This window comes from Sminthopsis crassicaudata, chromosome 1 (assembly GCF_048593235.1).
Source record: "Sminthopsis crassicaudata isolate SCR6 chromosome 1, ASM4859323v1, whole genome shotgun sequence".
In the NCBI taxonomy this organism is placed as follows: Eukaryota; Metazoa; Chordata; class Mammalia; order Dasyuromorphia; family Dasyuridae; genus Sminthopsis; species Sminthopsis crassicaudata.
In genome coordinates this window covers 50,791,531-50,805,113 of record NC_133617.1, presented here as the reverse complement: position 1 = coordinate 50,805,113, position 13,583 = coordinate 50,791,531, and the positions used below count along the sequence as shown (strand labels likewise).

General features: G+C 51.4%; 1 protein-coding gene across 6 annotated transcripts in view; it reads right to left on the bottom strand.

Moving 5' to 3' along the window:
* The window catches only part of MAST3 (microtubule associated serine/threonine kinase 3), an 89,446-nt gene that overhangs the window by 30,692 nt on the left and 45,171 nt on the right, over positions 1-13,583 (bottom strand). For all 6 annotated transcript variants that reach the window (XR_012488199.1, XM_074302457.1, XM_074302434.1 and 3 more), the window contains 10 exons: positions 13,292-13,370; positions 12,365-12,525; positions 12,096-12,171; positions 10,452-10,661; positions 8,872-8,973; positions 7,692-7,824; positions 5,428-5,477; positions 2,052-2,137; positions 1,536-1,744; positions 675-813 (listed from right to left, as the gene is read on the bottom strand). Coding sequence is in view for 5 of the 6 variants with exons in the window: in XM_074302457.1 (XP_074158558.1) it covers positions 675-813; positions 1,536-1,744; positions 2,052-2,137; positions 5,428-5,477; positions 7,692-7,824; positions 8,872-8,973; positions 10,452-10,661; positions 12,096-12,171; positions 12,365-12,525; positions 13,292-13,370 (1,245 nt within the window). In the remaining variant the exon portion in view is untranslated. The remainder of the gene's footprint in view (positions 1-674; positions 814-1,535; positions 1,745-2,051; positions 2,138-5,427; positions 5,478-7,691; positions 7,825-8,871; positions 8,974-10,451; positions 10,662-12,095; positions 12,172-12,364; positions 12,526-13,291; positions 13,371-13,583) is intronic.

Below are 13,583 nucleotides of genomic sequence, written 5' to 3'. Positions count from 1 at the left end.
CGCCTCCCGAAGGAGAGAACGGGGAAGGATGAGACCTCAGCTGGTGCAACTCCAGGCTGGTGGGTAATTAGGGGGACACCCCCTGCCCCGCACAGAGTTCCCTCCTCTGCAGTCGCTGGTGGGACACGCAGGATTTCAGATCCAGACCCAGCCCGTCCTTCTCCAGGGGAGGAAGCCAGGCTCGGCGGGGGAGGGCCAGGGCCAGGGGCTCTGTCTGGGGGAGGGGCTGACAGGCCAGAGGGGAACCGAACCGAGGCGCCAACATCGGGCTTCACAGAGCCGGCGCCAGGGCCCAGACTCTCCTAGGAGCCGAGGGCTAAGCCGGGCTTCCCCAGGAGTGTATGCTGTTCCCAGGAGGGATGATAAAGATTCAAAAGAGGAAGCTTCTCCCAGATTGGCCGGGCCCCCCAGAGGGAGGAGTACAAAGGGAACAGGAGCCAGAGCTGCTGCCCTCGAGCTCCAGTCCTGCTGGGCTGAGGCCTTTCTCGGAGGCGGCCCAGTTTCTGTCGTGGGGAGGCTGAAGCCCAGGAGCTCCAGGGTGCTTCTTCTGGGCTCTGGCGGCTGCGGATTTCCAGGAGCTGCCCCCTGCAGACCCTCCGGCCCCGGGGGCAGCCAGGCCTCCAGTGGATCCCGCCTCCCCCATGGCCTCCCTCCCGGACGCTGCCTCCTCTCACTTGTCTGGCTTGAGGTCCCGGTGCACGATGCCGTAGTTGTGTAGATACTCCAAGGCCAGCACGGTCTCCGCGAAGTACATGCGGGCCATGTCCACGGGGAGGGGGCCCATATTCTTCAGCAGCGTGGCGCAGTCCCCCCCTGCAGAAAGACCAGCATCAGGTGGAGTGAGGGGCGACCCGGCCTCCCCAGGGAACGGGGACCCCCCACGGGACAAGAGAGCTCTCCCCGGCTCCCGTCTCAGCTCCTGACGGGAAGGCTTCAACCAGAGAAGGTCGGGCAGATGAGCGAGAGAGCTGGAGGAAAGAATGAGCCTGAGCCACGGACCTGGTCAGAGGCCGAGGCAGCCAGGGAGGACAGGGCCCCCGAGGGCCGGGGCCGAGTGAGGGAGACAGGGAGCTCATCACCCCTGCAGGGGCCTGCTCATGAAACTGCTGTGGGCTTAAAACACTGAGTGTAAGGGCTGGGAGGGGGCTTAGAACCCAGGAGGTCAGAGCTGGGAGGCCCTTAGAACCCAGGAGGTCAGAGCTGGGAGGGCCCTTAGAACCCAGGAGGTCAGAGCTGGGAGGGCCCTTAGAACCCAGGAGGTCAGAGCTGGGAGGGCCCTTAGAACCCAGGAGGTCAGAGCTGGGAGGGCCCTTAGAACCCAGGATGTCAGAGCTGGAAGAATCTTAGAACACAAGATGCTGGAGCTAGGAGGAACACTTAGAGACCATCCAGTCACAGATGGGGAAACTGAGGCCCAGAGAGAGGGATTCACCCAGTTACACAAAAAGCCTGAGTAGAGCTGGGGAAGGAACTCTGAATACTGACCCCCCCTAATGCTGATCTCCTGCCATCACCTCCAGCTGCCCAGTACTGACCTTCCACGTATTCCATGACCATGCAGAGGTGCCTGCGGGTTTCAAAGGAGCAGAACATACTGACGACAAAGGGGTTCTCAGCAAAGGTGAGGATGTCCCTCTCCACAAACACTTGCTGGATCTGGTTCCGGAGCACTAAGTTCTGCTTGTTGATCTTTTTGATAGCGAAGCGCTGGCGGGTCTCCCGATGCCTGACCAGATACACCGCCCTGCAGGGGAGGGAAGGATGGGATGAACAAGGTGATGACGAATAATCTACGTTCTAAGACCCCTCCTAGCTTTGACAATTTACCTTCTAAGGGCCTTTTCAACTATGACATTCTATATTCTATGGTCATACGCTCTGCTAGGCTCCGACCTCGGGGTCCTAAGGCCTCTCTTAGTCTGGCACTCCATGTTCTGCAGATAAAGCCACAGCATCTTGCCCCCCTGGACTTCCCTGGAGAAGTGGCCCTTGTCAGCTCTGCAGCTGAGGACATTGGTGCCCCCACTTCAGGAAGGCTGCCTCCCACTTACCCATAAGCTCCGTTGCTGATCAGTTTGATGGTCTCAAAGTCACTCTCGCAGGGTTTCCTTCGGGAAGGGACAGTGAGAGATCGGTTCTGAAAAAAACCAGAGTGAAAGTGGAGAGGATTCCCCAGCTCCCAGTGCCTGCCAGACCCCAGGGGCACCGGGACCGGTCACCTTCTGCCCGAGAGCCCCAAGAAATCCTCTGCCCTTGGGCTCAGGAGGTCGGCCATCTTGTACCCTCCTCCAAAAGCTCAGCCTACAGCACCCTGCCTCAAAGGGCAGAGCTGGTGCAGGGAAAAGACCAATGAACTGGGACGTCCCAATCTCAGCTCTGCCCCGTGTGACTTCAGAGCAGTCTCACTCTGCGTTTGGGGCCCTCTGACTTGAGTTCCAAACCTGAGTCACTGCCACCTCAACGCCTCTGGCAAACTGTTTCACAGGTAAAAGTGAGAGGCTAGGACTGGATGATCTCTAAGGTTCCTTCAAGGCTCCCATAAACCCCAGAGACTCCAGCTTCTTCAATCTGGCTCATGACCCGTATGGGGTCTAGTCACTGAATGCGGGGTCACAGAATTGTGAGTTATCATAAATGTCTGATTTGCATGCCTATTTTATAAACAGGGTCATGTAAACATTTCTCAGGTTAAAACGAGGTCACAAAAGGAGAGAAGTGTAAGAAATCCTGTTGCAGACCTTTTGGTTGGGGGAAATTTGGGGGGTTCAAAAGGAGGCAGATTGAAGGAAGACTAGATCAGCCCTACAGGAAAGCTGTTGACTTAGGAGGTGAAGAGTTCCTTGTCACTGAAGTCACAGAGTAAAGAGCTTGAGTTAGACGGGACCTCACCGGTCATTTGGATCGATCAATACCATCAGCCAGTGTTAGCGGCCCCCCCCAGCTTCCCATTATCTGTCCATCTCAGAGGCATGTCAGAGCCCTCTCCCCATGCCGACCCTGCACATTAACAACTACTGTTTGACTCCGGCCACCCCGAGGTCGAGGAGTCCCCATCGCTCCGTCTTCTCTGCAATAACACAGAACACTTTAACCAAAATCTCGGTAAACAAGCACCGGCAACACGTCCTCCATCTCATGCAGAGGAACCCTGTCCCGAGAGCAGGAGGTTCATTAGGCAGGCCCTGTGTGGGACCAAGCTGCCGGGCCGATGCTCGGTGACCCCTTCCCTTTCTAGATGTTCACCAGCCATCTCTCCCAATCCCTTCTAGAGTGTTCCTGGAACTAATGTCAAGCTCACTGGCTTAGAATGAGCAGGCTCTGTTCTCTGCCTTTAAAAAGCCTGGAACCACGTTCGTGCTTCTCTAACTTTGTGGCATTTCTCTAGTTTTTCCCAAATCCTTCAAGTATCACTGACAAAAGCTCAGTAATGACATCTGCCAGCCCCTTCAGGGACACAAACAGAAGCCAGTGGACTTAAAGGCTTCCTAAAAGGGAGCCCTTTAATCCCCACACTTCTGTCATGTTGTCTGGTCCCTTCCTGGCAGCAATTCCCTCTCCGAGGTCCTAGAATTATTAGTGCCCTCCGAGTGCCCATTCCCTCTGGGCCCCAGGCTGCAGCTTGTTTCACTTCTCCATACTATCTGGCCCAGTTTTACTACCCTCGTTTCAGTTCTGGAAATCAAAGAAATAAAAGTAAGCAACTGTCATTGTTCCTGAAAAGTGTCACAACTCTTCTGTGACTCCATTCCCCTTCCCGGTGTCTTTCTAAACCAAAATACCCTTTCCCACTTCCACACCATTATGTGCATAGTCTTCTTCCATTAAAATGTAAACTCCCTGGGGCAGCTGGATGGGGCAGTGGGTAGAGCACCAGCCCTGAAGTCAGGAGGACCTGAGTTCAAATCTGACCTCAGATCTCAAATACTCAACACGTCCTACTGTGTGACCTGGGCAAGTCACTTAATCCCAACTGCCTCAGCAAAAAAAAGCCAAAACAATCCAAAAAACCAAAAACTTCTTGAAAGGCAGGGACTGTCTGATTTTTATTTGTAGAGCCAGTACTTAGCAGAGTGTGTGGTTGATAATAAATGCTTTTCCATCAGACAAATTATTAAGCACCTATTATGTGCACAACAAGGATAGGGCTGAAAAGGTAGATGTACTCATTTTAAGCATAGAGATAATTGAATTCCTCTTTGCTGACAAGATCAGCAAGGGAGAAGGTACCATCAGCCTTCATTCATTAACTCATTAAAATGAGCTCAGGTCAGAAAGGGCCTCCGACCACTAAGGTCCCTTCCGGCTCTGGGATTCCAGAAGCTCCCCTCTGGCATTTTCCCAACCGAGAAGATCCAGGTCTTTCTTTCCCCAAGTGTAGAGTAGAAGTGTACTTGAAACAAGGTGTTAACTCAGTGTGATGGATTCTCTGAGTTGAGACATAATCAGTAAGCTGTAATGATGTAATTACAATAAGGTTTATACAGGCTAAAGGGCTGGAAGAGTCTCAGGGTGGCTCCCCTGCCTCCTGCACTAAGATCAAGGCTGGGCCAGAATAAAGAATCTAGACTCACTTATCCTCTGGGGGAGGGGGTGGGGGGGAGGAGGGAAAGGTTGGAACAGAAGGCTTTGCAAGGGTCAATGCTGAAAAATTACCCATGCATATGTCTTGTAAATAAAAAGCTATAATAATAATAATAAAAAAGAAGAATCTAGACTTTATTCCTGATCATTCTTGTGGTGTCTATCTTGCTGAGACCAAGGCCCGTCCCACCTTCCTGATTTCTCCAGCCAGAACGGCTAGTACTTCCCTTTCTCTTTTCCCCCGATGCAAGAACTCAGAGCCTGGGCTCCCCAGACACCATGCTTACCCCCACACCAAACCAGGGGAACCCTGCTCCCTGCCCTGCTGAGGCCAGACAGAGACGGAGCTCCCTCCAAAAGAAGCAGATGCCAGGGGAAAAGTTTGCAACCTCCAGAGTGTCCCCCACTGTCCTCCAGCTGCCTCTGTTAAGGAAATCCCATCCCAACAATGATCACTTGCATTGACAGTGCAACTTGAGGCTGGCAGAGTATTTTGTGTCTATCTCTTTGAACCACACAACAACCCTAGGAGTTGAGGATAATTATTACTGCCATTTTATAGAGAAAGAAACTGAGACTGAGAGAGGGAAGTGCCTTCGCCATGATCACACAGCTAGCGAGTCCAAGACAAGACTGGATGTCAGATTTTTCTGACTCCAAGCCCAGCTGCCCAAGCCCTTACCCCAACCAGAAGAAGTCTGCAGTAGCCACTAGTGGTAACCAGACACAACGTGTCTCACCGATCCCTCACTTGCTCCCCATTTCCTCTAGCTCTGATTCTCTCGGGTGGCCGGGCCCTCCCACCACAGACGAATCGTTTTCAACCCTAAAGACTGGTACACTCACCTCCGGGGGGTCTCCGGCGTCAGCATCCTGAGGACCCAGCTGCACCATCTCTGGAGAGACAAAGAGAGCCAGGGTTAGCCAGAGTCAGCCAGAGCAGGGGGAGGCCTGGTCTGGGAATGCTGGCGCAGGCCGGGAAAACTCTTCAGTGTCTCAGCTCTGTCACTCACTCCGTGCCTCCCCAGGGAGGGTGGGAATCACAGGGTACCAAAATTGGCTGGGACTTGGGGGGCACAGAGAGAATCGGAGGATCCCTTCCCCAAGCCCTGACCAAGGATGCCTCGTCTACAAAGCCGGTGAGCTTCTGGGCAGCCCCAATGCCTTCCTGGCCACTCTGGCAAATCAAAAGCTCTCTCCCTGGGTGCCAAGGGATGGGCTGGGCTAAAGAGAGGCAAGCAGCCCCAAAATTCACCAGCGCTGCCTGAAACACATTACCATGGAACTGGGGAATGATTAACAAAACAGAATACAATATAGCTAATGTTGTCAATAGTAATGGTAATCGATTATTAATGTTATAATCAATAAGTCAATATACGGCCAGCAAGGATCACTTCCCATCTGAGTTTACACCAGTGGCCATGGGGATTCTGAGGGCCCTCCCAGCTCGGAATCCTATAGTCCTCTGTTAAAGACTTTTAGTAGAGAGCCCACCACCTCCCAGGGCAGGACTAGCAACTTACCCTCTAAGTTTCTGGCTGTAAAATAAAGAAATTGGAACAGATGGTCTGCAAGACCCCTTCCAGCTCCTGCACCTTGGGTTCTGAGGCTCCTCCCAGCTCTGATGCTCCTCCTAGCTCTTGTACCATGTGTTCTAAGACTCCTCCCAGCTCTGATGCTCCTCCTAGCTCTTGTACCATGTGCTCTAAGGCTCCTCCCAGCTCTGATCACCTGTGCTCTAAGACTCCTCCCAGCTCTGAACACCAGTGCTCTCTAAGACTCCTCCCAGCCCTGACTTTCCAGCATTCTGTTTACTTTCTAGATAACTTCACTGCTGGCAGGACCTCAGTGACAGACCCAGAAGTCTCAGGATGAAAGCACCCAAATCTTCTGCTCCGGGGAAGAATGCCAAGAAGCCAAGTCTCCTAGCACCAAGTACTCAGCCGCCTACATGCCACATCTGCTTAGCACAGGGTTCTTGGCAACTACCCAGGAAGCTGCTTCCCCCTCCTCCTCCCCACCCCCATCACCTGGAAGTTTCCAAGGACCGAGCTTCCTTGAGAAGCAGCAATGTATTGGGGGAGCTGCTCAAGGGGCCTTAGAGGTCAGCCGGTTCAACCAGTGGTCTCTGGAGCTTCCCCAGCAGCCCCATTAGCCACGTGTGGAAGTCCTTGCCCCAAATGGAATTTTTTAAAATGAGAAATAATTCATTATTACAGAACTTTAAATTATGCAGAGAGCTCTATATAGCTCGGCTCATTTCTGTCTCACAACAAGCCGGGGCGGCAGGTCCCAGAGCAGTTACTGGCTCCATTTTACAGATGAGGCCTGAGTCTGGGAACAGCTCACGCGACACCCCCGGTATCAGAAAGAAGAGCGCCAGCGTCAGGATCTGAACTCAGACTTTTCCCACTCCACACTTCCAGATCTGGAAGCAGCTACCTCACTGTCCCTCTCATTCCTTCCCCTGGCTCCCCAAGTGACCACTCAGCTCTCCTTCTCTCACACTGCACTTACACTGGACAACCTGTGTCCTGGTTCATTAGGACAGAGGCCATCAGAGCTCCCCCGCCTCCAGCCAAAACCTCCCCCCCCCCATGAGCCTCCCTCTAAACAAGAAAATCTGTTTCTTCGGAAACCAGAGCTGGTCCTTCCGCTTCTTCCTTCCCATCTCTCCTAGGACCATTTCTCTCTTCAGGTTCTAGGGACTCTTGCTCCTTCGCCTACAAAGAGGTTCCCCTTGACTGACAGCTCTCTACCTCTCCAGCCCTCAACTTCCTGTGAAATTTGTTGAAAAAAAGTTGTCTAAGGAGGACTCCTTAGAACCCAGGATGTCAGAGCTGGGCCCTAGAGCAGGGGAATGTCAGAGCTGGTCTTTAGCACCCAGGACGTCAGGGCTCTTGGAAACACAATGTCAGGACTGAGGGCTCCTTAGAACAGATTATGGAGGCGATTCTTTGGGCCCAACCTGTTCATTATACAAACAGGGAAATTGAAGACCCCAAAAAATCCCTTACCTAAAGCAAACACGTAGCAAAGCCAAGATTAGACCAAGTGTTGCAGCTTCAGGATTTCAGCAAGGACTGACTCAGTTTCCCCCCACTTACCCACCAGAGGGTCCTTGGTAAGGCCTAACTGGCCAATGATGTATCGAGGAATGTCCGTCTTGATGCCCTGACCCACCCGGGCATGTCCTTCCGCGGCTTCCAGAAGGTGATAGAACTCCTCAGGATCAAATTCCTGGAAAACAGGAGGGGAAGACGAGCTGGAACGGAGCCCCAGACTCTCGCACCACTGCCTACGTCCAGCGGGCAAGTGCCCGACAGAGGGGGCTGAGCACGGAGCCGGGCACATCTGACTCGCCTGACTTCCCCCTTCCCCCTCAGTCACAGGAAAATCACCTCTGCTGGTCTCTAATACTCCTCTGCCAATTAATCAGACAAGCTTTGTGGGTCTCAGCCCCAGAAGGCGGGCAGGGATCACGCCACAGGATCTGAGATCTCTGGATGGGGTCCAACAAAGTCACATACTCTAATCCTCTCCGTTAGCAAAATAAGGAAACCGGGGACACTGAGAACTTGTCCATGGTCCCATCACTGGAAGAGGGCTCACCTCTTCTGTGTCTCCTTTAACAATTAGCACAGTGAATGGGACATAAAAGGCATTTAATAAATGCTTGTGGACTGCCTCCTCCCACTGTCCCAACCGCAGGACAAACATAGGACCAATCAGCCACCCAGAGTCCAACCCATTTATGCACAAGGATCCCCTTCCACAACAGTCTCTCAGGGTCCATCCAGACTTCTGGATCATCCCTCACACTCCACTATTTTGGACAGAGAACAAAGGGTCTTTCCTCTCCCTTGCTACGGGCATGGTGGCTCTAAATACAGCTTAAGATTATGGCAGCCCTTTCTTGCTGTCATATAGACAAAGCAGTATCTTATTGTGCTTCACACTTTAACTCCAAATTAATTCCTCTGCCTCAATTTCCTGACAGTCTCGCCTTGCCTCCCAAATCTTATTCTTGGGTTAGTGACCATTTGAACCTAAGTGTAAAACTTTACATTGAATTCACCCTCTTGGACTGGTTTTGCCTCTTTTGGAGCCTGATTCTGTCGTCCAGCGGGTCCTATCCCACCATGCTTTTATGTAACCCGCAAATGTAACCAGGGGCTATCATGGCCAGTTCCAAGGGGAGCGCTTTCTCTTTAAGGCGTCAGTGTGGAGCGGCCTCCCCCTCCTTCCCCACGGGAGGCTGCCCCAAGCTAGGCAGGGCATGCTTACCAGGCATTCCAAGAGACGAGCTGGGCGTGAGATGACAATTAAGAGCTTTCGAACCAGCTGGCCAATGAAGGTGACCTCCTGGCTCTCCGAGCGTTCGTGCGCCTGTGGGTCACACAGAGAAGGGGCAAAGAGCATCACTGACTGGGAAGGTCTCTGTCTCCAAACAAGTTACTTTGCCCCTCATGGAAGCAGGAGGCAAAAGAGACTCGGCCCAGAGACTTTCCCTGTAGGGGAAGCCTCCACAACAGCTCCTCTATGCTGTGTGGATACCCCCATGTACAGATATATACAAAATTATATACACATATATGAATACACACAAAATTAGCAGTACTGTTGACCTGAGAAAGGACACAGGGCTTCCCTAGTCAAGGTCTGAGCCCCTTGGATCCACAGGAGCCTCCCCAACCATGCTGTCACCAAATCTCTTGTCAGACTTGATTTTCTCTTCGGGCTGGGCAGGAAGGTGACCTCCCCATACTCACTGGCATTTCTTTAAAGGTAACTAGGGCCCCAGACCTACTCTCCTCATCTCTGCGAGGGAGCCATGGAAGGCTAAAAGTCTGCTGAAGATGCACAGTGTGGTAGGAGGAGGAAAGCCTACAGCTTAGACTTATCTAGCTTTATCTCGGCCCTGACCCATAGCTCTTTAAGCAGGAAAAAGTTCTCTGGGACTGATGTTCCCTCATTGGTAAATTGGGGATGATCTCTCTTTTTTTTGGGGGGGGGGCAGTAGACAAATAAATGAGATGTTTAATACAAAAATATTAGCTATCAAATAATACAGCACAATAATAGTTTTCCTTAATACCATATTGGAAGATGGGCATACTACACTGTGCTCTTCCATTCAATTGGAAAAAAACTTTTTTTTTTAATAGCTTTTTATATACAAAGCATATGCATGGGGAATTTTTCAACACTGACCCTTGCAAAACCTTTTGTTCCAACTTTTCCCCTTTTTCCGCACACCCTCTCCCCTAGATGGCAGGCAGTCCCATTCATGTTAAATATGTTAGAGTATATGTTAAATACAATATATGTGTGCATATTTATACAGTTCTCTTGTTGTATAAGAAAGATCAGATTTAGAAAGAAGGTAAAAAAAATAACCTAAGAAAAAACAAAAATGCAAGCAAACAATAACAGAAAGAGTGGAAATGCTATGTTGTGGTCCATACTCATTTCCCACAGTTCTTTCGCTGGGTGTAGCTGGTTCAGTTCATTACTGATCAATTGGAACTGATTTGGTTCATCTCATTGTTGGAGAGGCCACGTCCATCAGAATTGATCATCATATAGTAGTGTTGTTGCCATGTATAATGATCTCTTGGTTCTGCTCATTTCACTTAGCATCAGTTCATGCATGTTGGAGATGATGTCTTAAGGCTATTCTGAAGTAAACACCTTATAATTGGGATAGTTGCTCTATAGGATGATCCAGTCCCTTTCTAACAGGTTCTCAGAGAAGGAAAAAGAGAAAAAAAAGGGGAAAAGATAGAGAAAATGGGAAAGGAGAAAAGGAAAAGGAGGAAAGAGAGGGAAGGAAGAAGAGGAAAGGAAAGCAGCGGGAAACTCACATCTTGCAGCATCTTCTCCAGCTTTTCCTGAAGCTCCAAGAAGTAGCGAGAGGTGACCAGGTCTTCCCGAGCCTTGGCCAAGCAGTCCCGAGCCAGCTCCACGATCTGGTGGTGAATGAAGCTCAGGACGCCATCAGCCAGGGCCAGGGTGTTGGATGGGGAGAAGGTGGTGATGATGTCCTGCAGTCGCTCCTCCATTTGGGCAGTGGCCTGTGGGGGGAGCGCAGAGTAAAAAAGTGGGGAAGAAGGGGATAGATCAAGGCTCTCCATGGCAACGCTGCTTCTGCCTCAGCCCTGCTCTATCACTTGGGATGTATCCCACGGACCTCTGCTGGGTCTTAATTTCCTTTTTGTAAAGGGACTGGGCTCAGTGGTCAGAGGTCATATCTGTTGGTTTGGGACATTTACAACCTGCGTAACCTTTTCCTCATGTGTATGTTAGCCTCTTCTCTTCCACAGGGAAGTCCCCTGAAAGAAGAGACTCTTATTCACTATATTATTATTTTTGTATTATATTATATATGTGTATGTTATAATTTTGTACTGCCCTCTGTGCTGAGAACATATAATACACAATATATAATAAATGTGCATCAAATGGAGTGTCTTTCACGTTCCCTAAAATGAGAGTATCAACTCCTATACTTCCTACTCCACAAGGGCATTCATTGTGAGGAACAATGGCGATAATACATATGAAGTAGGGTTTCTTAACCCAGGGCCCATGGACTCCCAAAGGGAAGAGGAATTGTTTTTTTTTTTTAATATTTTGATAACTGGATTTCAAAAGAATTCATTTCCTTTGTAATCCTATGTATTTTATTTTATGGCTTTATAAACCCGATTCTGACATGAAATCTTTGACATTAAAAAAAAAAAAAGTAAAGAAACCCCACTATGGAGAGTGATTGCACAGTGGTAGAGAACTGGATCCTTGAATTCCTGTAGCAATCACAGAAAAGGATCACAATGGTTCCGTCTCCTCCAGACCATTAAGACAGAGACTGACTCTCGCAGAGCCATAACCAATGTGAGACAACTGGGGCTCTGGCCCAGGATGCTGATATTGAGGGGTTGCTTCCATTCCAATTTCCATTCCCAAACCTTGTAGCCTGTTAGTTCCCCCTGGCTCCCCGCTCTAGGGCCTCTCTCTTCCCATCCCCAACTCCCATGGAGATCACAGGCTCGCCTTCTGGGGGAAAGGTGGCCTCCCAGCTCCCAGGGTAACCCTGCATGTGAATCCCTGAGCACTGTCACAACTACCTGCAGCTCCGGCTTCCCCCGTGACCCCGGCTAGGAAGGGGATGTTCCATCAACCACAGACATCACAAGTACAAGCGTCTGTGAAGGACTCGTCACCCTCCTCATTCCTAATCGGGCACCTTCCTGACTAACATCCCAGTCTCTCCTCAGAGACCTTCAGCAGGAAGTTCGCTGCCTTTTAAAGTCGCCGGTTCCACTTGGGGATGATTACAATTATTAGGAAGTTTTCCCATATTATCAAGCTGCAACCTCTGCTCTACCTCCCCCACACACTGTTCCCCATTCTGCCCTCAGGGCCAAGCAGAGCATCTCCCGCGCACCTCCCCCACTGCCACCCAGGATTCTGCTGGCGAGCGGCCCTCTCCCCCTGGGGAGTCTAACCTTGGGGAATCGTTCCTTGTAGACATGATTCATCATGACAATGTCACTGTCAAAAGCTCCTGTGGTTCGCCCGGGGCTGCAAGAGGGGAAAAAAGACCAGTTCCAATCTGATTTAAATGAGGTCAGGCCACGAGGGGCTGGGCTGGAGACCACTGCCACCCACCAACGCTCCTCCCCACCCACATCTACCACAGGACGAGGGCTCCAAGGAAATTTCACTGACCCACAGGACCTCTTGGAGAGGGCTGGGGGAGCTCAGGACCCACTACCTGAGGCTGCGGGAGCGAGGACGCATGCAGGGCGAGCGGCGGCCCCCATCCTCGTCCACGATGCTCTCCGAGCTGCGGAAGTGCTTGGAAAGAAAGTGGAGCTCATCTGGTGTTGGCTGGTATGGCAGCTGGTGCAGCCGTTCTCGGGAGGATGAGGAGGACTTGAGCAGGAGGAGAGAGAAAAGCTGTGGGTCTCAGGCTCACCTGCCCTTGGTCCCCTAGGGCTGGGAGCTCAACCATGAGGCTGTCAGCCATGTCAGCCATGACAGGGTGAAGGACACACCTTGGGCTGCCACTGGCAATGGAACAGTGGTGGGGGGGAGGGGAAAACTTCCTTTCAAGGCCCCATGCTGTCACTAACCCATTCAGCAAATCACTTCCTTAGAAGACCCTCCCCTAATAGATTGCAGCCCAATGAAGGCAGGGTCTGGGTTCTGGCTGTCTGTGTATGTTCCTCAGTAGAATGGAAACCCCTAGTTTCATATCCCCCTTACTGTACAGGAGGTGCTTAATAATTGTTGAAGTTGGGTCTTTAACTGCCCTAGGCAAATGACTGACAGATCATTTAATTAACATATGCCCTCATCCATCAAATGGGGGTAAGAGCCGCAGGCCTGCCTGCTCCCTGATGGGATGGGAGACTGACTGCGAGGCAGAGGAGACACGTGAGAACCATTTCTGGCCCTGCCACTTATCTGCTGCGTGGTTCTGGCTAAGAGGTTTCCATTCTCTGAGTCTCTGGTCTCTACCTGTCAAATGGGATGGATAATCCCTGCCCTACTTGCCTCAGCCTCACTGGCTGTGAGGGGCCAGCTAAGATCCCCGTCAGGGTAATGTTTGAGGAGCTTGATAAAGTCCACGGGAAACAGCTCATCTCTGGAGAAGGGACCAGGGGTTGGGGTTCCCTCCAGTCAGGGAGAGCCTTACCGAAACAGTCGAGCTGGGCGTATTGGTCCCATAGCCAGAGGAGGGGAGGGAAGCCAGTGACCATCTCCGGCCATCAGCCCTGGAAGAAGAAACAAGCTGTGGTCAGTTGGTAGCTGGACTAGGGAGTGATGGTGGAGGAAGGCTGCATTCAGACCCCACTGAGGGCTCTGTGCCCACTCAGGGAACTGAGGCCCACGAGATCTCAGCGGGCTTCTTATTCAACCCATGCCTGAACAGAAATCCCCTTTATAAAATCCTGGACAACTGGTCATCCGGGTTCTGCTTGGACACA